The sequence below is a fragment of the Salmo trutta genome, chromosome 22, assembly GCF_901001165.1.
Source record: "Salmo trutta chromosome 22, fSalTru1.1, whole genome shotgun sequence".
Classification (NCBI taxonomy): domain Eukaryota; kingdom Metazoa; phylum Chordata; class Actinopteri; order Salmoniformes; family Salmonidae; genus Salmo; species Salmo trutta.
In genome coordinates, this window is record NC_042978.1 from 15,183,352 (window position 1) to 15,208,564 (window position 25,213).

At 42.2% G+C, this 25,213-nt stretch overlaps 1 protein-coding gene across 5 annotated transcripts in view; it reads right to left on the reverse strand.

Moving 5' to 3' along the window:
• Positions 1-25,213, reverse strand: part of pip5k1ca (phosphatidylinositol-4-phosphate 5-kinase, type I, gamma a) — an 85,592-nt gene that overhangs the window by 44,045 nt on the left and 16,334 nt on the right. For 3 of the 5 annotated variants that reach the window (XM_029706830.1, XM_029706831.1, XM_029706829.1), the window contains exons 2-5: positions 7,160-7,191; positions 5,835-5,921; positions 4,931-5,061; positions 2,184-2,301 (exon numbers count right to left, since the gene is read on the reverse strand). In XM_029706830.1, the coding sequence (XP_029562690.1) occupies positions 2,184-2,301; positions 4,931-5,061; positions 5,835-5,921; positions 7,160-7,191 (368 nt within the window). Of the gene's footprint in view, positions 1-2,183; positions 2,302-4,930; positions 5,062-5,834; positions 5,922-7,159; positions 7,192-13,976; positions 14,031-25,213 lie in introns of those variants that run through there. The other 2 variants (XM_029706832.1, XM_029706833.1) reach the window with 2 other exon arrangements.

Sequence of the window (25,213 nt, forward strand, 5' to 3'; positions counted from 1 at the left end):
GGTAACATGGACTCTTTACAACGTGATGAAACTTTGTTGCTCCTTGTTTCAGAAAAGTGTTGTTGCAAACTAGTATGAGGAAATACATGCAACCAATGGCTTACCAAAAACAGGGAACACTGTGACTTGACCACAGAGCGTATAGTTAACAGCAGCACGCTATACCCTCAATTAGCTGTCATCCTCTCTTCACCCTCCCCATCTCTGCTTCTCCTTGCCTAATATCCCTATTCATCCACACAGTATTTCTTAGCCCATTTCTTCCACCCTCCCAAACTCTCCAACCCTGCCTGTCCCTCCCCCGTCTCTCCTGATATTCTTCCCAATCTCTCTCTAGCCGTGACTCGTGCCCGCCTGTCTGGTGGAGGAAATCACACTCCCCGTCGTGGTGCTACATTGCCTGCTGTGCTGCTGGCAGCAGGCTGGACCGACAGGGAGGGAGTGGGCAGCAGGCTGTGGGAGTGTTGGCTAAGACCAGGACACAGCAGGTGGACTGGATACCTCAGTCTCTCTATATAGGGAGCCTCTGAACAGCTTTTGTACAGAGACCTGCTTCTGTCACCAAGGGAGTACCCCAAGGCGCGATCCTAGGTATATTACTATCGTCTGCATGTAAATGGATGAGAGAGGTTCCTACTGCTTAATTAAGCTATGTTGTTGATGTAACATCAACAACATAGCTCAGGCAGTAGGAAGCTCTCTCATCCCTTTATATGCAGATGATAGTCTTATACTCAGCTGGCCCCTCCCCGGATTTTGTGTTAAATGCTCTACAACAAAGCTTTCTTAGTGTCCAACAAGCTTTCTCTGTCCTTAACCTTGTTCTGAACACCTCCAAAACAAAGGTCATGTGGTTTGGTAAGAAGAATGTCCCTCTCCCCACAGGTGTGATTACTACCTTTGAGGGTTTAGAGCTTGAGGTAGTCACCTCATACAAGTACTTGGGAGTATGGCTAGACGGTACACTGTCCTTCTCTCAGCACATATCAAAGCTGCAGGCTAAGTTGAAATCTAGACTTGGAGTACTCTATCGTAATCACTCCTCTTTCACCCCAGCTGCCAAATTAACCCTGATTCAGATGACTATCCTACCCATGCAAGACTACGGAGACGCAATTTATAGATCGGTAGGTAAGGGTGCTCTCGAGCGGCTAGATGTTCTTTACCATTCGGCCATCAGATTTGCCACCAATGTTCCACATAGGACACATCACTGCACTCTAAACTCCCGGTAAACTGGTGATCTCTGAATACCTGTCGCAAGACCCACTGGTTGATGCTTATTTATAAAACTCTTAGGCCTCACTCCCCCCTATCTGAGATGTATACTGTAGCCCTCATCCTCCACATACAACACCCGTTCTGCCAGTCACATTCTGTTAAAGGTCCCCAAAGCGCACACATCCCTGGGTCGCTCGTCTTTTCAGTTTGCTGCAGCTAGCGACTGGAACGAGCAGCAACAAACACTCAAACTGGACAGTTTTATCTCAATCTCTTCATTCAAAGACTCAAATCATGGACAGTCTTACTGACAGTTGTGGCTGCTTTGTATGATGTATTGTTGTCTCTACCTTCTTGCCCTTTGTGCTGTTGTCTGTGCCCAATAATGTTTGTACCATGTTTTGTGCTGCTACCATGTTGTGCTGCTGCCATGTTGTGTTGCTGCCATGCTGTGTTGTCGTCTTAGGTCTCTCTTTAAGTAGTGTTGTCTCTCTTGTCCTGATGTGTGTTTTGTCCTATTTTTTATTATAAAAAAAATTATAATAATCCCAGCCCCCGTAGGAGGCCTTTTGCCTTTTGGTAGGCCGTCATTGTAAATAATAATTTGTTCTTAACTGACTTGCCTTGTTAAATAAAGGTTAAATAAAATAAAATAAAAAGTGGGATCAGGAATTGGTGCACTAGCTACCCTAAAGCCATTCCTCAACATTGGCCAATTAAATCAAATCAAATTGTATTTGTAATGCACTGAATACAACAGGTGTAGACCTTACAGTGAAATGCTTACTTACAAGCCCTTAACCAACAATGCTTTAAGAAGTTTTAAGAAAAATAACTGTTAAGTAAAAAATAGAAAATGAATGCTCCTCTGTTCATACTGGATATCTAATGTATGGTGACACCATGCCATGTGTTCATGTCTGTTGTCATGGTTGAAAAAGGGTAGAGTTACATGTTCTTACCAGGTAGTCATCAGGCCTGATCCCAAAGAGCTCCCTGAAGTAGCGGAAGGCCACGGGAGCGTACGTCTTGAAGCGGAAGTCTGGGAAGTGGTGGGCTGGAGTCAGGTTGCTGCCTTCACTGGGACCAGGAGAAAGGCTTTTAGATACGGGACAATTATCCTCCCCGGATATTGTGTTAAATGCTCTACAACAAAGCTTTCTTAGTGTCCAACAAGCTTTCTCTGCCCTTAACGTTGTTCTGAACACTTCTAAAACAAAGGTCATGTGGTTTGGTAAGAAGAATGCCCCTCTCCCCACAGGTGTGATTACTACCTCTGAGGGTTTAGAGCTTGAGGTAGTCACCTCATACAAGTACTTGGAAGTATGGCTAGACGGTACACTGTCCTTCTCTCAGCACATATCAAAGCTGCAGGCTAAAGTTTAATCTAGACTTGGTGTAGTCTATCGTAATTGCTCCTCTTTCACCCCAGCTGCCAAATTAACCCTGATTCAGATGACCATCCTACCCATGCTAGATTACGGAGACATAATTTATAGATCGCAGGTAAGGGTGCTCTCGAGCGGCTAGATGTTCTTTACCATTCGGCCATCAGATTTGCCACCAATGCTCCACATAGGACACATCACTGCACTCTATACTCCTCTAAACTGGTCATCTCTGTATACCCGTCGCAAGACCCACTGGTTGATGCTTATTTATAAAACCCTCTTAGGCCTCACTCCCCCCATCTGAGATATCTACTGCAGCCCTCATCCGCCATACAACACCCGTTCTGCCAGTCACATTCTGTTAAAGGTCCCCAAAGCACACATATCCCTGGGTTGCTCCTCTTTTCAGTTTACTGTAGCTATTCAAATAATCATGGACACTTAATGACAGTTGTGGCTGCTTCGCATGATGTATTGTTGTCTCTACCTTCTTGCCTTTGTGCTGCCAAATAATGTTTGTACCATGTTTTGTGCTGCTACCATGTTGTCATGTGTTTCTGCCATGCTATGTTGTTGTCTTAGGTTTCTCTTTATGTAGTGTTGTTTCTCTTGTTGTGATGTGTGTTTTGTCCTATATTTTTAATCCCAGCCTTTTGGTAGGCCATCATTGTGAATAACAATTTGTTCTTAATTGACTTGCCTAGTTAAAAACAGGTTAAAAAAATATTTTAAATTGAACCTTTATTTAACTAGGTGAGTCAGTTAAGAACAAATTCTTATTTACAACTACGGCATATCCCGGCCAAACCCGGACAACGCTGGGCCAACTGCGCGCCGCCCTTTGGGACTCCCAATCACTTCCTGTGATACTTTTTATTTATTTCACCTTTATTTAACCAGGTAGGCTAGTTGAGAACAAGTTCTCATTTGCAACTGCGACCTGGCCAAGATAAAGCAAAGAAGTGCGACACAAACAACAACAACAGAGTTACACATGGAATAAACAAACATACAGTCAATAATACAGTAGAAAAAAAGAAAACAAGAAGTCTATATACAGTGAGTGCAAATGAGGTAAGATAAGGGAGTTAAGGCAATAAATAGGCCATGGTGGCAAAGTAATTACAATATAGCAATTAAACACTGGAATGGTAGATGTGCAGAAGATGAATGTGCAAGTAGAGATACTGGGGTGCAAAGGAGCAAGATAAATAAATAAATACAGTATGGGGATGAGGTAGATAGATGGGCTGTTTACAGATGGGCTATGTACAGGTGCAGCGATCTGTGAGCTGCTCTGACAGCTGGTGCTTAAAGTTAGTGAGGGAGATATAAGACTCCAGCTTCAGAGATTTTTGCAGTTCATTCCAGTCATTGGCAGCAGAGAACTGGAAGGAAAGGCGGCCAAAGTAGAAATTGGCTTTGGGGGTGACCAGTGAAATATACCTGCTGGAGCGCGTGCTACGGGTGGGTGCTGCTATGGTGACCAGTGAGCTGAGATAAGGCGGGGCTTTACCTAGCAAAGATTATAGATGACCTGGAGCCAGTGGGTTTGGCGACGAGTATGAAGCGAGGGCCAATCAACGAGAGCGTACAGGTCGCAGTGGTGGGTAGTGTATGGGGCTTTGGTGACAAAATGGATGGCACTGTGATAGACTGCATCCAGTTTGCTGAGTAGAGTGCTGGAGGCTATTTTATAGATGACATCGCGGAAGTCAAGGATCGGTAGGATGGTCAGTTTTACGAGGGTATGTTAGGCAGCATGAGTGAAGGATGCTTTGTTACGATATAGAAAGCCGATTCTAGATGTAATTTTGGATTGGAGATGCTTAATGTGAGTCTGGAAGAAGAGTTTACAGTCTAACGAGACATCTAGGTATTTGTAGTTGTCCACGTATTCTAAGTCAGAGCCGTCCAGAGTAGTGATGCTGGACGGGCGGGCAGCTGTGGGCAGTGATCGATTGAATAGCATGCATTTAATTTTACTTGCATTTAAGAGCAGTTGGAGGCCACGGAAAGAGAGTTGTATGGCATTGAAGCTCGTCTGGAGGTTAGTTAACACAGTGTCCAAAGAGTGTACAGCCTGGAATCGAACCAGGGACTGTAGTGATGCCTCTTGCACTGAGATGCAATGCCTTAGACCGCTGCGCCACTATGAAGGAATCATTCTGGTGTAAATAATGAATGACTTTCAATCAAAAGAACATCTCCAGGATCAGAGTTGTGATCGGTCAGAAATCTCTGATATCTTTGAAACGCCTCATTCTAATAATGAAACAAAGCTGTGTGCAGCCCTGATGGTGTGGTTACCTAGTTACCTGGGGAAGAAAATGCTCTCCACCACATAGAAGTCCTGCATGAGAACGTCTCTCTCAGGCTTGGAGCTCAGGTTGCCCACCGTGTAGCCGATGCCTAGCTGGATGGCACCTTTCAGGGCAGAGGACGTGGTCTGGGGGAGAGGAGAGAGATGGTGGGTGTTAGGGAAATACTTAGACATTTCTGAGCTTGGTGGACTACCACTCATTTATATTCATTGAGAATATCTTACAATTTACACACTCCATTAGCTCAGCTCTCAGACGTGACTGAATTCAACACTAAAGAGGCAAAACATTGACTCAGACACGCAAACCAGAATACCTATACTGTAATGTGCAAAAGACAGACAGGGTGGATGAATCGGGTCGGAGTAGATCTCCGTCAGGTTGGTTATCTGTGAGACACACTCGGATTGCTCTGCGGTGTCTTTTCTTCATGCCTTCTCACATATATAAGAAATACCCCAAAAATCTGTCAATGTGCCCTTGAGCAAGACACTTAACCCCGATTTGCTCCGGGGGTGCCGTACTACGACTGACCCTGTAAAACAACACATTTCACTGCACCTATCAAGTGTGTGTGACCCATAAAACGTATAGTATAAGTGGAGAGTACAGTGTGCAGGCTTTCACAGTTACAGAGCTATGTCCCTTCTCTGCTTTGCCTGCACACAGCTGTAGCCTAACTGTCCATAAAGGACCATCGCTAAGTGCCTACCAAGGGAGTTTTTCCTTACCAAGGGAGTTTTTCCTTGCCAATGTCTTGGCTTGTTCTATTGGGGGTTTGGCCGCTTTGCTGTAAGGCATTTGTAAAAGGCGCAGGCACTATATGTGATCACTATATGACTGATTCATTAAATTGATTGACTGGCTAAAATCCGGGGAGATAGTGCCGACTGCCTACCTTCTTGTAGGTGGTCTCTCCGGACGCGTCCACTCCCCTGTGGCCCATCCTCTTCCCCTGGCCTGGTAGACCCGAGACACCAGGCAGCTGTTGGCCAGAGGATGGAGCAGAGTGGTTAAGACACATATTTAGATTGATCCTCACTATATGGGCTGACAACACTAACAACACGAACACCTGAGGTTAGTGTTTATCAAGCGTTTGCAGCACCAGTGTGAAGTTTGCACCTGTTCTTTTCAATAACAAACACATCAAATGAGGAACGAAAGGTAAATCAAATCCAATGTATTTGTCACATGCGCCAGGTCTAGACTTTACCATGAAATGCTTACTTACTTAAAAAGGAAATAGTAACACAAAATAACAATAACGAGGCTATATACTGTACAAGGATGCCGAGTTAATGTGCAGGGGTACGAGGCAGTTGAGGTAATTTAGGTAATATGTACATATAGATTGGGGTAAAAGTGACTAGGCAATCAGGATAGACAAACAGCGTAGCAGCAGAGTATGTGAAAGTGAGTCTACAGTGCCTTCAGAAAGTATTCAGACCCCTTGACTTTTTCCACATTGCGTAGTGTTACAGCCTGAACTTAAAATGTATTGATTGTGTGTGGAGTCAAGGTGATCTAGAGTTTTCTCTGAATATCAATAGAGGTACAAGGACAGTTTCCCGTTTTTCAGCTTCGATTTATTTTGTCCTGTATTCCCCTTTGAAAATCACAAGTGCAAACTTGACACAGGTGTGAACGCTTTGTAAATGTGTCACTAAGCCTTCTGAGTGGACTGAGTGTCCCTTCAAGCTCCTCTTTCTAACCTCTATCCTCCCAGATTACGCAGACAAATTGAGAGTTGAGAGTCCCTATGGAGATTCCATCACTACCCCTGAGCATACTGATGCTGAAGCCTGTATATGGAGTGTAGCAAACAGAGATCACACACCATGAGGATTGACGTGCAAGGGGATCAAAGTACACGGAGAAGGTGTGTGTACCAGTCAGAACACATATAGAGTATAGGAAAATGGTGTGTGTATCAGTCAGAACACTTACAGCGTATAGGGAAATGGTGTGTGTGTATCAGTCAGAACACTTACAGAGTATATGGAAATGGTGTGTGTGTGTGTGTGTGTATCAGTCAGAACACATACAGCGTATAGGGAAATGGTGGGTGTGTACCAGTCAGAACACATACAGAGTATATGGAAATGGTGTGTGTGGGATCACAGTGAGGAGAGGGGCGGTTAACGTAGAGGGCAGAGGAAGAGTCAAATGTATTTCCCAGTCATATGGGCTAAATGAAAGTAAAGTAAGCAAGTACATTACCTCTGTGATGTGTGCTTTTCTAGCAGAATAGTCTGTGAGAGAGAGAGAGAGAGAGAGAGAGAGAGAGACAGAGAGACAGAGAGAGAGAGACAGACAGAGAGAGAGAGAGAGAGAGAGAGAGACCGTGAGTCCTACAAGGGGCTCCATTACTTCACATCAGTAGTGCTAGAAGGAACAAACAGAAGTCCCATATGTTAAGTGTAATAAACCAGTGGGGGGCAGGTAGTGGAGGGGATGGTTACCAAATCACTATCCCATGCCCATTCTTCCTGGTAGTCAGTACCATCCACCCATCCCCAGTCCCATTTCTACCAGTCCATAAAGCCATGCGATGTGAAGACGTAAACAACAAAGGAAGTAATCAGTGAGCTCTGCTGTTCTGTTCTCCCCAGCTAGCCTGAAATAGATCCATAATTGTAGCCAATTTTGACACTTAGCATAATGAAGGGCTGAGAGAGGAGCTCAGATAGCACAACACACTACTGGCTTGATTGATTCAGTTCACTCTTAGGAGTATTAATACCAGACGCCAGTGGGCTGATTACATCAAGAGTCAATACACTGACTGACTGAGGCATTCAAAACTGACAGTGGTTCACACCGACATTGTTATTATTAGGCTTGTCTATTTAACATGAGTAACAGGCAGACAGTAATAGTGCAATTTGAATGGCCTATAGAAATACATTCATTTAGATTAAGAAAGCGTTATAGGCTACACCAGGTGTGAAAGGCAACGGGAGTAACCGATGTGATGACAGAGGGCCGCAAAGAGGAGAATCTACATGTTCTCTGAATATGTTTTTCTCCTTTAAGCTGCTAAAGTCTGCCTGCCTGCTTCCTCTGGTTGCCCATGTGACTGAGCCAGCCCTCCTACCTCTCCTCCCCTCCAGCTCTCTGTAACTCACTCGCTCCCTCTGTCACACACAGCTTTGCTGAGGGATGAACAAGCCAAAACGTGCCAATGCAATCCTTCTGCAGGCTGGAACATTGCAAGAGAAAAAAAATACATTACATCCAACCACGTTGACACTGAGAATGTTGACAATGCAGATGGTTAGAGTGAGAGGAGAGAGGTGCCTATCCTCCTTGTTACCGGGCAGACCCTAAGGCTTTCCTCCGTTCCTGTTTCCTTTATAAAAGCCCCCCTGTCATTTTGCCCTGTGAACAGCGGGCCCCTTTCCCTTGTATCTTACTAGACTAGAGCCATTTTGCTTCTGCATGCCTACAGCCGTTCAGACAGCCAATAACAGACAGCCATGTGTTAATCTATATGGATTTGCTACACGCTTCACTGGTTTCTTTTCCATTTTGTTGCCTTCAAATCGTATGGTGGTGACTGGAGCACTTCTTCAGTCCATTTTCCAGTTCTTTGAGAGTATTGATTGCGTCATTGTGTGAAGAAGACCTTGAAACCTACAAGGCAAATATGGCGTTGGTGAGGTTTCCAATGGGATCGGTCACTCCCATGTGCTCCTGACCTAGGGAGGGAATGAGGTCTAGTCAATGAACCATGTCGATTACATGGCAGAACCAGTGAAGACCAGCACTATGTATTACAGCCACCAAAGCTGTGCAGGGGGATAAACAAATATAGCCTACTCATCACAATAAAAACCAACCAGTCCTGGGAAGTACTAAGCAGACCAGGTAATCTGTTATCTTTTTTGCCACATAAAGCCATTAGCAGCAAGTCCATTAGTAGTGGATGACAGGGAAGGACGGAGGGAGTCATGGACAAAGGCATTCTGGAGGTGTCCTGTCCTCTCGCTAATTTCCACGTGCATCAGTCACCTCCCTCAAGGTCACTCCGTCAGTGCCTCCCGGCCATCAGCTAAAATGAGCCCTCTCTCCTCTCCCTCTCAACCTTCACATTTCCTCACCCAAGTGTCTAAACTTAACAGACCAGGGGAGAATGAACAAGCCTACTGTGTGTGATAGTTCAGCTTCCCCTTACCGGCGTACCTCTCCCTATCACACGCTTAAACTGATAAATGTTTATTTACCTATTCTTGCTATGGGTTTGCAGACACAGCATGTGTTTTAATAAAATCAACTTGTCTGATGCTTTAAGCACGCTGTTTGATTAAATAACACACAAATGACTCAAGAGAGAGCAAGAGATCAATATAGCCTAACCAGAAGAAAAAAACCTGTTCCCGACCCTCCGACCCTCCTCCTTCCGCTGCTGATGGCCTTCGCAGATTCTGCAGTTACGATCCTGAAGTTGCCGGTAATAGGCTACCGGTAATTTGCGACCACTGGGTCGGCAAACTTTCATGTGGAGTGCCAAGTCTTTGTATCTCAACATTATTGTCTGAGGTTAATCTACAGTCTAAATCTACACTAAACAAAAATCTTAAACAATTTTACTGAGTTACAGTTCATATAAGGAAATCAGTCAATTGAAATAAATAAATTAGGCCCCAATCTATGGATTTCACATGTATCAACTGGGTTGGCTGGAAACTTGTGCTAGCAAACTTGCAACATTGTATAAAATATTCTGGGCCTCAGAGTTTCCCACACCAGTGAGCTCGGGACAGACACAGCTGTAGGGGATAAGAAGTAAATCAGGTATTTTATGACGTTTCCACTGGATCAGAGCATTACATTTTTCGTTTTCATGGTTATTAAAAAAAGAGCGAGCTGGAAACATTTTTCAAATACTTTTTAGGAACTATTGTCATTCTCAATTGATTCTAAAAACAGACATAATTTACTTGCTGTTTGAGGTGAAGACATGTTTTGGGGGTAACGCTCCACAGCTCATTAGTGGTATTATAGACAATCAGAAATACTAAATCAAAATGTCCCTACATTATAGGCCTACATTATAGGCCTACATTTGCGTGCAGGCCATGTAGACTAGTCCTACTTCGATACGGGTGAACAAGTGCTCGTCCTTAGTCAACATTGACAGGAACGTTTCAAACAAAAGACGATACATTGCCAAACTCGTAAATGGAATAAAATAAACAAAAACGTGTTTCTCACAAGTCTAGCATAGGTTGTGAGTTCTGCAAACAACGTGTCCACCCCGACAATGAGAACGGTAAACGACTGTAATAATAATAATAATAATAATAATAATAATAAATTGAATGCATTAACCAAAATACCATAACTAAACAAACAAACATACATTGCAAATTATGGGAATTAATGTTAAAATGTAGGCTAATACTAGTGATATGTAAATGGGGAATTGACAGACACAGCAAACAATGCACACAAGTTATGAAACAATGAATATGCACAAAATGGTGGGAGAGAGAGCGCATTCTGGAGAGACGTGCCGTGTGCAGCTGAGACACACTCCTCTTTTTCTTGGACCGTGGCACCCCCGCGGCCTCCTTAATGGATTAGTCCACAGAGAGAGGAGCAAATCAGACAGGTGTCTTGTGTGCAATGAAAAAAAATGTATGTCACTGCTCGACTAAAAACATCTGTCGACCAACAGCATATCGACGAAACAACTCAACCAGTCGACTAAATGGGGTCAGCCCTATCACACACAAAACCAAATCCTCCTAGATGCAACTGCACACGCTCCCCTTGTCCACTCCCCATTCCCTGGTTTCCATGGCTCCCCAATTGAGGTCAACTGGATTTTATGAGTATGCACATGTACCTGGAACCAGACACATTCTGCCTTCATTCCACACACTAAATGTACATGTTGCGTTTATATTTTTGTTCAGTGTAGATTAGCTACACTAGGGTGTAGAGTGCCATTTTCATTGCTTGTTAGTAAATAAATACACCGGTCTTCTTTTAAAAAAGGTTGGAAGTGTCTGACTATTCATGAATTATTCATCAGCAGTCGACAAGGTCGTTCCGGCTCTGAGGCCTATAATGCACTAATGTTGTGTCAAATGAACAATGCACCAATCCTCTCCAACCTGGCATAATTTGATACTGAATCTTTTCTTAATTTATAGACAAATAAATGCTGATCAGGCCCGGTCCTGGCCGATAGGCTGCCCTACGCGAGACAGAAAAATGACCGACCTCCTATTCCTGCAAATAGAATAGTAGCCTAGGTTATACCGTGTTAGCCCACAATGCACTTTTATGATTGCCCATTTGGTAGCCTACTGTTTGTAAAACAGGCCATTTACTGTTAATCCCTGTCATTTGGTTACATACATTTCTGTTAATGCATGTATTAATTACAGCAATTTACCGTTCTCATTCTCGGAGGGGAATCGTTGTTGACAGAGTTCACAACCTGCTACACTTGTGAGAATTTTTTTTTTGGTGAATTTCATACCATCATTTTCTCTGTCATGTTGATGTAGACAGAGCCCTGCTAGGCTTCTCAGTCATTTTATCTTCACCTCACGCATTATAATGGTTCCTCACAGTATTTGAAAAATCTTTCTAACACCCTCGATAATCAGCGTCGTTGATGAATAGGCTAGGCTATGGACATGTGTGTATTTGTTTCTATTTTAATGATTGTCAGTTTCATCTTCATACTATAGCATAGCTGTCCCCTTCATCATTTATTTTATAGCCTAATTATGGAAAACGTTAAGGTAAGCCTAGGTTTAAAACATTTTTTTAATGAGAAATATTTGCTTGTGTCTGACATACGCTGGTGGCTTTGACTGACAGGTGCTTTTATGGGGGTGTGTGTTTGGGCAAGACAAAAGATAAAAATTCACACTGAATGGCACACATACACAATCCATGTCTCAACGCTTAAAAATCCTTATTTAACCCGTCTCCTTCCCTTAATCTACAATGATTGAAGTGGATTTAACAAGTGACATCAATAAGGGATTATAGCTTTCACCTGGATTCACCTGGTCAGTCTATGTCATAGAAAGAGCAGGTGTTCTTAATGTTTTGTATACTCAGTGTATACAGTGGCATTTGCCAAGTCATCAATAGGTATTGTTTCAATCCTAATGTTTTATACACTCATGGTAAGTGTATATGTCGATTCAGAAAGTTTCATAAAGTAGCCTGTCTGGACTCTTTAATAAGAATCAAAACGCTCCTGTCATGATTTAATCTTGTAAAAGTCTTTAAGCTATATTACTTCTCATTATTTATCTCAATATGTCAATACCACTGTCATCGAATGACTGCAGCGGCAGTCCCAAATGTTTTGGGAAAAGTCAGAGAAAACCCATCGGACTTCGTTTAAATGGTTTTGTGCATCGAAACAGGATCTGTATTAATAAATAATATGCACAAAAGCCAACAGAGAAGGTAGGCATACATCTTGATTTTGAGTCCGTTAATGTTGTGTCAATAAGAAAATGCTTAAGATCCTCTCCAACCCGGCATTTATTCATTTGTTGATTCATTTTTATAAGTAATAACCTGAACAATAATAATGAAATGCCATGATAATAATTAAGTGTAATTGCTTGTTTAAAATTCATTTTAATTAAGAAGCATATCCATGTAAACAAGTTAAACAGAATTGTGACCCCCCCCCTTTTTATTTTACCCCCCCCCCTGTACGGTTATGTCGGTCACTGTGTACATTGACCTGGCCAATTACCGTAACCTCAAATTCCAAGACCGTCACAGCCCTAGTCACACACAACAATTATATTTGCTGCTTGTGCCTTCAGTTTAAGTAGGCCTATATTTTTCTCATTAATAAGTGCCTTTCTGCTACAATTAAAGTTAGGCCAAAACAAAAGCAGGGCAACAAAATGAGGTTTGAAAAAGAGCAAGGCCTGTATGTTGTTGAGTATTGAATCCACAGAAGTAGACGGGCCACCACAAAACCCTGATGGTGAACAACACCGTGGTCTCGCTCTAGATCACAAGTTGCTCTCTCCTTCCCTCCTCTGTTTTTGGTCCAAGTCGGGATGGAAAGTTGCGGTAGTGAGGTAATTGACTCTGTCTGCTCCAGTGTGACCAAGACGTCACTAAATTGTCGGATTTCACCCATTCCTCCCCAACTGAGACTATCGAGTGACCACACTCATAATTAAGAAACCATCAACTTTACTAACGCTAAACCGTTTAGGCTTAACACATTCCTTGCAATTACAGTAACTGGCAGTATAACCCTGTATTACCCATACTCCAACAGATGGTATACCAGTAACCCACAGATAGAGAATGGCTGGACTAGCACTCCAAAACACATCTTAAATTGGCAAACCATACCACAACTTAAAACACAATTCATTCTTGCATTGAAATGATAGTCTAGTCAACATAACCACTTAGTGACATATGCAGTCAGTATATAGCTGACAGTGGATACAGCCTGTGCCTGGGGGAGATTTATAGCTTTTCATGAAGCCAACTGAGGCTCCATTTTGATCAATAGCAGCTCTGATTTAATAAAAAGCAACAGTCATTGAGACCTATGTTGGGCTGAGCTGCTGCTCAACAGAGTCTGCCAGCACAGTCATCTCAGTGGAGTCTGGCCTTCTAAAGACACTAGCATTATACTGTATGTTTGGGACACCAAAACAAACAAAGGGTTGAGGTCAATTCCTTTTTAATTCAGTCAGTTCAGGGATTGAAAGAAACAACTGATATGAATGTCATTTCAATTCACTTCCTGGATTGACGGATTCATAAAAAACAAATAGACACTGACATCTAAATTGGGATGTAGAATGTTCGATGGTGCAGCAATGGAGATAACTGCTAAAGTGACCTGAATAAGTCATCATGTTCAGCCCTATAAAATACTTTTTTTAGAAGCATATTGGGTTATGTGGTCTCTTTGTTCTATAATGGAGCTTCAAAATAGACAAACACTAGTCTAAGCAACATGGTGTCACAGTCACAGTCACTCAATGAGTAGTACTGTAATCCCCTAACTCACCCAGCTGAGATGAAGGACAGGACATAGTAGAGGCTTGTCAGGACAGGTAGGTGTTGTTTCCTTTGAAAGCAGGACAATAACAATATAGTGAAACTCAAGATGGAACCTGGTGTATTGGCACACTGACTACCATTGCCAAAAACAACATTTGTGTGGCCTTTCCTCTCCATGAAAGACAATGGCTAGGCTACATGGTCAATACTGCTTCTCTAACTTTTGACATTTTTAAAAGACTGATCCATTGAGACCAGATGGCAAAAGTGCTTAGTACATTTTCTTTCAAAACCACAACCCAAACTGAACTCAGCCATTGAGATGGAAATTCAAAGCAAATGAATACATTGTATCTTTATTAATACCTAGTCCGCTCTGCTGACTGCTGGGGTCTCATTGACTGTAGACAGACTCAAAACCTCCACAGACCTTCTGTGTCCTGCCATGGCCTGGAATGCAGTCACTTACAGCCAAATCCTCATTTTAAGCTACTGCAAGATAGACATTGGCAATTTGAACTTTCTCAAAAATGATGCATTGATGTACAAGTAAGGGCTTGACCCTTATAAAATGCAGCAGTAAAGGCAAGTCAGTCTCTCCAAGTCCACAATGCACTGCTTCACAGAGCTCTAACATTAACTCCTTAGGGCTTAACACTGCCTGCCTCTGCTGTCTCTGACCCTGGCTGCCCTCTGACTCAATGCTCAGTCTCCTATCTGTCTCAATGGGAATGATGGACAGTATGCTGGAGATGGACCCAGCATGACTCTGTCATTCACCCAGAAACCCTGCTTGGCTGGGACAGAAAGACCGTGGTCTGATAAACAACATGCTCCAGCACACACAGATGTCAACACACATTAACATGGATTGGCGTGCTTAATCATAGCCAGTTTCTCTAACCAAATGTTGTGACATAACAGGGTGTGGTATGCTGATGAATAGGACTCATCCGTTCCAAGACCTACAGTAGACAGGATACGACCATCTGCAGAGCACGATGTGTCAATACTGGGCCGACTAATTCTGTGAATCTGTCAGGAGGATGGGTGTACTGAGAACACATCTAGACCATGTTGTAAAAATACACCTCTCTTTTAAAGGACTTTGGTTTACTTCCCCACACCGTCTAGTAGACAGCGGATTGTTTACCAAGTCCTATGCACACCAATTATTGGGGGGGCGTCGTGTGTGTGTGTGTGTGTGTGTGTGTGTGTGTCCTCCCTGGAGATGTGTGCTCCTGTACGACCACTGGGCAGTAGCTTCAGGCTGAGAGAAGAGGGGGAAGGGGATTTCTCTCTCCCTCGCTCTTCCCCCTACCTTGTTTTCATCACTTACTGGGGCCTTGGATCAGAGCTGAGCAATTATCGATCCCTGAAACTGTCAAGAGAATTTGTGAGCAGCATGAAAGTCCTTTTAGGGTGAACAGAGGGGACCATGGCAGTTTAAAAACATGCGTAGTAGCTAGGTTCTGTTTCACTCAGTAGACCATAAATAATCATGGTGTTAGTTGCTGAGAGAAGCACATCTTGCTCTGGTGACTAAGAGCTAATGCTGTTGTTTACCTAGAGTCTGTCTGGCTCAGGATCCATAGCATAAATGCTATATGGGTGCGACCGTAGCAGTGCACACCTTCCCAAACTCCTGGGTTAGGCTAGACATAACATCTGGACTCAGCAAGAGGCTGACCATATGTGGCTCAACCGCAGCTTCATATGGAGGAACTAGGGTTGAATAAGGAGCTAAAACGTGTCCTTACAAACTCGGAGACAAACTTGTGAAATAGGTGGCCAGATGATTTGGGCTCGGATACGATACAGGAAAGGTACGATTAAGTTTCGGTGCGATTCGGTTTGATTAGAGAACTACCCCACTAACATTTTTTTTTTTTGGGGGGGGCAATGTAGCCGATGTTCTTTGTCCCCCCACTTTGGTTCTGAAATCACCATCTCCCAATAACTAACTTGTCATTTTTGCAGATTAAATGTTTAAACTATTAATGTATCAATATTTATCATTTACAAATTAGCTATGCCATAACCAATGAATATGTAGCACAACTTTGGATTTCACCCCCCCTTACTTTTATAAAAATGTTAACAGGGCATAGATAACAAAAACCTAGCAAATAACACAGGTTGTCACTCAACTAATAAAGCCTAACATCACATACAGCCATTTTAGCATTTGATTGCTAAAGGTGCAGTGCAGTTGTGCAAGATCAGGAACAGGCCGCCTACCTCGCGTTGGTAAGCGTGCGAAACTGGGCACAGTTTACTGTTATTGCCTGGGGTTGTTCGGCATGCTAAATGACTTGTAGATCAATGACTGTCAACACAGTTACCTGCAGTTCAACACGGAAGGGGAGGACGAATCAGTTGTCACAAAAGATGAGGTATTTTTGGAAGGTAGAAAGAATGTAAAAAAGATAAATAAATTGGGTGAACCAGCGACTCAAAACGTTTGAATCGATTTTCTGACCGATGCATGCTACATTTGGATCGGTTTGGGGTCCGCGGACCGATGCACTTGTATCTTAAACATTTGAATCAGGGACCGACACCGATGTGAATCGTTACATTCCTATTAAATAGGCCTACATGTTTACACTGATCATGAATAGACCTAGACTATAGTACAGTCAGATGCATGTTGAGACAGAAGCTGTTTTTCAATCTCAAGGCCATCAGACTGTTAAATAGCCATCACTAGCACATTAGAGGCTGCTGCCCTAAATACATAGACTTGAAATCACTGGCCACTTTAATAATGTTTACATATTTTGCATTACTCATCTCATATGTATTTACTGTGTTCTATTCTACTGTATCTTAGTCTATGCCACTCTGACATTGCTCATCCAAATATTTATATATTCTTAATTCCATTCCTTTAGATTTGTGTGTTTTGTTGTGAAATTGTTAGTTGTTACTAGTTAGATATTACTGAAATGTTGGAGCTAGAAACACAAGCATTTCGCTACACCCGCAATAACATCTGCTAAACACGTGTATGTGACAAATAACACTTGATTTGATTTAATATTATGTCCACCCTGTGCAACAGCTTGAGGTCTGACTCGGTTTGACTCATACGTCCAAGATGTGATGTGAGTCTCAAGCAATTTTCTCTAAAGCCCTCCTAGGCCTAGCCCGTGTGTAAAGGTGTCCTGCTTGCGCTCCCAGACAGAAATCATTGAACGTGTACTAAACCCAGCTGAATAGACCAAGACAGGGATCGGCAGTCTGACTGAGTGTAAATCTTGACTGTCTGAAAAAACAACCTGACATAATGTGACACAGCTGCTGATTAAGGGTGAATTTGTAGAGGGGAGGATGGATGATAGTAGAGGTTGACCGATTATGATTTTTCAACGCCGATACCGATTATTGGAGGACCAAAAAAAACCGATACCGATTAATCAGCCGTTTTTTTTGTATAGTTTTTTTAATTTTTTTATTATTATTTTTAATTATTATTTTTTTTTTCTCTAATGACAATTACAACAATACTGAATGAACACTTATTTTAACTTAATATAATACATCAATAAAATCTATTTAGCCTCAAATAAATAATGAAACATGTTCAATTTAGTTTAAATAATGCAAACACAAAGTGTTGGAGAAGAAAGTAAAAGTGCAATATGTGCCATGTAAAAAAGCTAAAGTTTAAGTTCCTTGCTCAGAAAATTAGAACATATGAAAGCTGGTGGTTCCTTTTAACATGAGTCTTCAATATTCCCAGGTAAGATGTTTTAGGTTGTAGTTATTATAGGAATTATAGGACTATTTCTCTCTATACGATTTGTATTTCATATACCTTTGACTATTGGATGTTCTTATAGACACTTTAGTATTGCCAGTGTAACAGTATAGCTTCCGTCCCTCTCCTCGCTCCTACCTGGGCTCGAACCAGGAACACATCGACAACAGCCACCCTCGAAGCAGCGTTACCCATGCAGAGCAAGGGGAACAACTACTCCAAGTCTCAGAGCGAGTGACGTTTGAAACGCTATTAGCACGCTATTAGCACGCACCCCGCTAACTAGCTAGCCATTTCACATCGGTTACACCAGCCTAATCTTGGGAGTTGATAGGCTTGAAGTCAGTGGCTACTGTGATACTGATATTTATGGTAAATGTGGAGCAGCAGAGCCAGAATGACACATTGCCAGCCTCAACAAAAGGTTAGGCAAGGATGTAACGTAAATTGAAAAGTTTCTGTACATATTATGTAAATTTAAATCTCGTCGCGCTGCCTCTCCTTAAAATGTTTGTCAATGAGAATATAGCCTTTAAAATCAATCAATGACTAGAGTCAACTGCATGCCCTAAGTCATGAACGATAGATGGTTTTGAATGAATAGCAAACAGTGGAGAGAAGGTTCAGTAAGTTCGCCAGCTGTATAATGAATGAACTTCCTTCAGTAAGTTCGCCAGCTGTATAATGAATGAACTTCCTCACTGTTCAATTCCATTACAGATTCATAACCCCCCCCAGCATCTCTATACTTTGTGAAACATTGCGTCAATGATGCCCTGACTGTCAACTCTGCATTCATCAGTAACAGAATATTCAGTGTGGTAAATGATTGACTGAGTTAGACTAAACCTGCCATCTGACTAACCCAGAATTCAGATCTAGTTCACTAGAGCAAGTTGTGTTCTTGTGGTGCTTTGAGGTCAGTGCAGAATGGCTGCTAGTAGTCCAGTAACATGGAGTATGTTTACAGACACTCATAATTCGATACTAAAAACAGATTATGGCAGTAAATTGAGTATGGAAATAGTCATGTAAACACCTTGAGCCGGGTGTACACTACATGATTTTGGCCCCGATTTAGCTTTTGCCAGACCAGTTTGAGATCGGAGACAATCTCCACCATGTCGGGGTGCACGACCGTCACCGACGCTCATTTCATGTGAGCGGGTCATAGACGCAATCTGAGGACTACCGATCCCGTCTTTGGGCAGATCCAGACGCCCTGACATCTTCAGACATGTTTGATTTTAAAAATCGGCAGAAAATCTGCAATGCTCTTGTGGCGTGAGATTTGCAATTACAATAATTGAGAACGATGATCAGCAATAGCCATTGAGAGCTCGCCTGAGAAAAAGTCCGTGAGATGTAGGGTCTCTCGTCACCCAGAATGTGTAGACTCTCGCGCAGGAGCTTTGACTACTACTGGTATGCGTGTGTACTTGCCAAAGTGACAAATCGCTACAGCTCTGACAAGCTCTTTACACACAATGTTATTGAATTCCAAATATATTGGCTAGATATTTCAACTCTGTATGGCAAGCGTGAATGTCTGCCTGAAAACATTTGAGGCTGCTTTGAGCCACAGCTCGTTGTAACTATCACATCCTTGTTTTCAGGAAACAGCATGGCATCGAGGATCCTCATAACCAAGTGAATAACCTTGTAGTGTGACCCCCCCCATCTGCGCCACATTGTTTAGTGTGCCCACCACTACGTTGGCAAGACTACAACAACAAAAATACAGGAAATAATGTTGTTTAATGTGAGGATGTTCAGCGATGTTAGGATTTTAAAAGTCGTGTAGTGTCCGCCTGGCATTACTCTGCTCATCTTAAATCGGCCTGAGGTCAAAATAAAAGTGAGCATACGCCGATTAAAACACCTGGTTTTATGAGCAATCTTTCTAATTAGGACATGTAAACAGCTAAAAATCAGAGTTCCAGCTGTGTATTTGATCTGCACATGTGCAAGCACCAGTAGCGCAAGCCTCCCTCTTATTCGCGAGTTTGGGAAAAACTGAAAGTATGCATTTTAGAAAGTTTTCACATAACGTTATACTGTACGTTTGAACCTCAGATTCAAATAGCCTTCGCAAAAATAACATGGTCTGTGGTAGAACATTTATTATGATTGGCAATTTTCTGCATTTATAAAAATACCCATCATGTAGCCTGATTTCAGGTGTGTCCATGTAAACAGTATTATTAGGGAAATCGTTCTTCTTGCAAAGCATGTAAACGTTTTAAAACAAACTATTACATGAATCTGACTATTCACAATATTGTGTGCATGTAACTGCTCATAGTTGACGTTACTAACCCCTGAGGAGTTCTAGGATAATGTCTGGATTCTGACCCATAATGATGAGAGATTGAATGATACTGGCATAAGTAATCCAGTGTGCCACAGCATCCTTAGCATTAGCACAGATGGCTACTACTCTCAAAAATGACCCCTGTATGTGTACTAACATCCCCTGAATCCCTCCCATGCTTAAGAGAAACTGTTGCTCCATCTACTTTCATATTTACAGACCAGTAAAGCAGTCAAGACTGTGATATAAGCCCTCATCATGCCTTTGTGCATGGATATAAAATGTTCTTCCGCCAGCCTGACTTAAGCACTGATACAGAAAATTCACAGTCCAAAGAATTACTGTATCATGCAGACTCTGGAGGGGATTTTTAAATAACTTTGAAGTTGTAAAGTATTTGAAGATAAAATACAGAGGAATTAGAGCGGGAGACAGAAGAGCAGTTTTGATAGACGGTTTAGTGGGGGACGAGCTAGGTTCAAACAGCTCTGGATTATCTGACTTTAGTACCAGGATGTGAAATAATAACAGCTCCAATTGGCAGTGTGCACAGCGCTGTGTAATTAGAATCAGCAGCAACCTTTGATTTGGGTACACAACAGGGCAGCGTGACAGTGATGTCATCTGTGTAATAAAGTCTGAAGCTGAGCTCTGCCCTCACGTGCAGACTGGCAACGACACATGCAGAGGGGATGATGATGGTGCCTCCGTGGTTCTTCAATATAATTCAACTGGAAAACTGGCCCTACGTGAAAACCCACAGACAAGGGTAGCCAAAAGAGCAGCCAAAAAACAAAGACATTCATTCCCATCTAGTCAATTTACCCACATATCCTGAGGCAATGCCAACATCAGAATATGCAAGCAAAAGCACACAATTAGCCTGTTATAAGATGACGCAAAAAGATCAGAGAGGACTCCGGTCAAAGCTCTGTCCAGCAAGATTTATGGAAATCCTGAGAGTAGCACGTCGCTCGGGAGGTAGAAAGAGGAGAGAACGGGAGGAAGGCAAATGGATCAATGGCAAATTACGCAGCGAATCACACCATTATGCCTCTGTCAGCATTTCTGACAGCAGCCTACAGCAAAGAACAGACGGAGAGATAAGGAACGAGGGATGGATGCTGAGGAACGAGTGGCTAAGCCAAGGGGTTCACTGACTCACAATGGAGAGGAGGTACTGAAGTGTGGACTCTGAGGGGGGGGGGGGGGGGGGCAAGGGGACCAAGGAGAAGCGATGGGCCTTAGTGAGATTCATTCTGTCGGCCTGACAAGGTGACTGTTCGTTGATCTAAAGAGAGAAATTATGGTTGCTTGAGTGTGAAGGCCTGAATGGAACAAAATGGTGAGATGATTATTTAACAAACCACAGTGACTCCCACACCATGTTCTCACTAAGTATGTGATGATCTCGTGTACAACTAAAACTCAACAACATGGTGAGGCCATATGTTACAGCTGACATTGTCACGGAACAATGGGCCCAATCAACCAATCATTTTGATTTTATCCTTATTCAGCAGTGACAATCTGATCATCTTTGTTTCACTTTCCATAAGTGATGCTGATGTAATTAATAGCCTTGGCTTATTGGTGGGCTGGCTTAGGCTAGTTTACTTATTTTCAATCGTAAAGCTGTCAAGACAGAATGCACTTTTATGATCTCTTATCCGACCAAACATTGGCCAAAGAAAGACCCTTTTAGAGCAGACAACAGCAGACTGAAGAGGTCTGTGGAGCACCTACAACCACTCCATTATGGCTTATCAACGACAACAGCAGACTGAAGAGGTCTGTGGAGCACCTACAACCACTCCATTATGGCTTATCAACGACAACAGCTGAACCTTTGAAATCGGAAGCTCTACACCAGAAGAGGAAACACACATGACCTTATTGTGCGTGCGGTGAAAGTATGAGTAAAATACTAAATTTAGACTCAACTGTGAAGTCAAGATAGCACAGTGAAAGGACCTGTAATGTTAGAAGAATCCTTCCTGACATAAGCTAGCTTCAATAAACAAGAAAATATCAGCAGGGAAGCAATTATCTCCAGTAGAATATTTCCACAACAGTAGCGTCGGCTTGGGGAGATGTTGGGGAACTGTTCTGTCACCAGTAGCCTACATTATCAACCATTAAAGTCACATCGTCTATGTCCTGAAAAATAATGCTGATTTGCTCTCCAAAGAGCTCAAATGGACAATAGCCTTTGAACATTCTGGCTTGCAGATTCATTCAGACAGAATGTAGCTAGCGATATCAATCTGCCTGAGAGACTTTGATCAAGCTATATCAAAAATGACTGTGGGTCCCCAGAGATGCTAATGGTTCTCTGTGACTGCGTGAGAAAAAAATTATACATCATATGTCCGTTGACATTCCTACACAGAAAGCTTTCATTGCATGTCTGTGGAAAGCAATGTTTGCCTATTTGCTAGTAGGATTGAGTCTAAATTAAACATCACTAGTCAAATTGCTAACACTCCATCAGTAAGCCTATTTATGTAATAGGCTATAAAAGTACAAATCCCAATGGCAGAATAGCATGACTTCTGTTTAGTCTACACATGTATAAAGATCATGCACTCCTGTACATTTATGTATATTCAGTGCAATGTGCACACTGATGCAGCTGACACCGGCTGGGGCCCCCCTAGTAAACTGAACTCTCATTTTCACCCATAGCTGAGCAGCAGTCGCTCAGACTGATTCATGGGAGTTTTGTCCTGAATTATTGGCTTGCCTCTTGTCAAAGTCAGCGCTTTTCCCCACAAAGGACATGGTCAAATCTCCCAGCCTTGCAGTACAGTTTAGAAGACCAGCTAAAATAACTTGACTGACAACCGTCTCAACACCTCCACACACACACACACATCTTTAAGAGGCAAGCCATTGAACAGATTCCTGACCTAGCACATGTATTACTCAACAGACATTAAAGTATGTTGTGTAACATGACATGTTGACTGCACTGTAAATAGTTAGGCCTACGTTTTAATGTGAAATACAAGCTTGTGCTTGCAAACATCTCTAATGTATCAATAAATATCCCCAAAGAGTGAAATTGGGCTGGGATTAATAAGTGAGAAATTTCTTCACCTCATTTAGTTGACATGGACACTACACATTACTCAACATATTCTGTTCTCATGTCAGTGTTAAACTGCTAGTTATCTATGAAGCTATTTTTCAGCCGTATTCCCTGAGCAGGCTAAAACGGATTAAATGCGTCAACAACAGTTCAATACAAACATACAAAATGAGACGGAAGAGTGGCATTAGGCTACATAGTTGTATTTGAGAAAGTGATCATAAAGAATCTATAATATAAAACTGCAATGGCCTGGTAGGCAAATACCTCTTCTGAACCATGGAGGTCATTTTCAGTTCCGCTTCCAAAAATACAGTGATAAGGAACATGATTTCAAAGAGAGCCAATCTACTATCACCAACATTGAAGAGATGAGCCAAACCTCCACAAACCTAATTTCCAGAGCCCTTAACAGAGAAGCCACATGCAGAAATTGGGGGGGTAAAGGGATTTGGAATCAGTCCACAGTGTTGACAGCTGAGAAAAATAAAAAGAGGGAAAAAAACCTCGACTGTGTATTCAAATTCAGCTTGTGTGAAAGGTTTCAAAAGCGTTCCACAGGGATGCTGGCCCATGCTGACTCCAATGCTTCCAACTGTTGTGTCAAGTTGGCTGGATGTCCTTTGGGTGGTGGATCATTCTTGATACAAACTTTTAAGTATGAAAAACCCAGCAGCTTTGCAGTTCTTGACACAAGCCGGTGCACCAAGGACACCTATTACCATACCCGTTTCAAAGGCACACAAATCTTTTGTCTTGCCCACATACACAATACATGTCTCAAGGCTTAAAAATCCTTCTTTAACCTGTCTCCTTCCCTTCAATCACAATGATTGAAGTGGATTTAACAAGTGACATCAATAAGCGATTATAACTTTCACCTGGCCAGTCTCATGGAAAGAGCAGGTGTTCATAATGTTTTGTACACTACCTAGGTTTTGTATGCTACCTAGGCAATAGAGCCCCACAGTGGAGGTGTCATAATACCCATAAAACCAAGCGTCACACAGGGAAATGGTTCCAATCGTTTTAACACCATTCATTTTTTTGAAACACTTAAAATAAGGGCTGTGTTTCATGTAGGCTTACCCTGGCGTGTCATTTCTAGCGGACACCTTTGCTAACAGGTATTGCGTCAATTTAAAACTTGCACAAGACAGTTCACAGAACTGTCAATTTAAAGAAATGTTGCTTATTTATTAATTACAACATTTTGCTAACATTAGATAGTTAATCCAGAGATGCTTACCTTTGCCTCAATTCGTCAGTCTCGTCCAGATCATTGTGGCATTTTTAGTTCTTTATGATAGCCACATCAGCAGATATTTAGCATTTTTTTTTTGGGGGGGGGGGTAAATACTGATAAGTCACCTTGTCCTAGAGGTTTACACAGTTACCAAAACGTCACACCAGGGTAAGCCTACATAAAACACAGCCATTATTTTAAGTGTTTCTAAAATCCTCTACGGGAAACTATCTGCCTCTTCATGGTCACATTCCGGCATTGATATCAGATAACCCTTTGAGACCAGACTCATCAATTGTAGCATAGATCTCTTTTTCCATCTTCAAATTCATTGGTCCACACCTTCTGTGTGAACCTTTTGTAAAGCTCATGTTTGTTATTAGGATTTCCGAGAAAATCAGAGAACTTACATGGAAGCTTTGTTGTCTCTCAGTCTTTTCGGACACCTCGTTTTGGACACAACTTATTTGTATGTGTCCCACACTATCGATTCTATTGCAGTTTTTCAATTGGTGCTATACCCAAGGCAGGAAGACAATAGAGCAATTCCATAGTAAGGTCAACCTGAGCAATAGCTTATTTCATAATTAAACTACTTTCATATTTACCTTGAATGTGTGTATTTAAGTAAAGACTACATATTTGCCAAATTGAATATTATTGTTAGTACAAAGGATACTAAGTCCTGAAATAAGTATTTTCAGTTCAACCAGGTTTTACTGCTTTTGGCAATGGCTCACATAACTTGTTTTGGTACTCACATCTGTCCCCGTGTTTCTGACCAAGTCGTAAGGTTAATAAAACAATATCAAACACATTTTTGT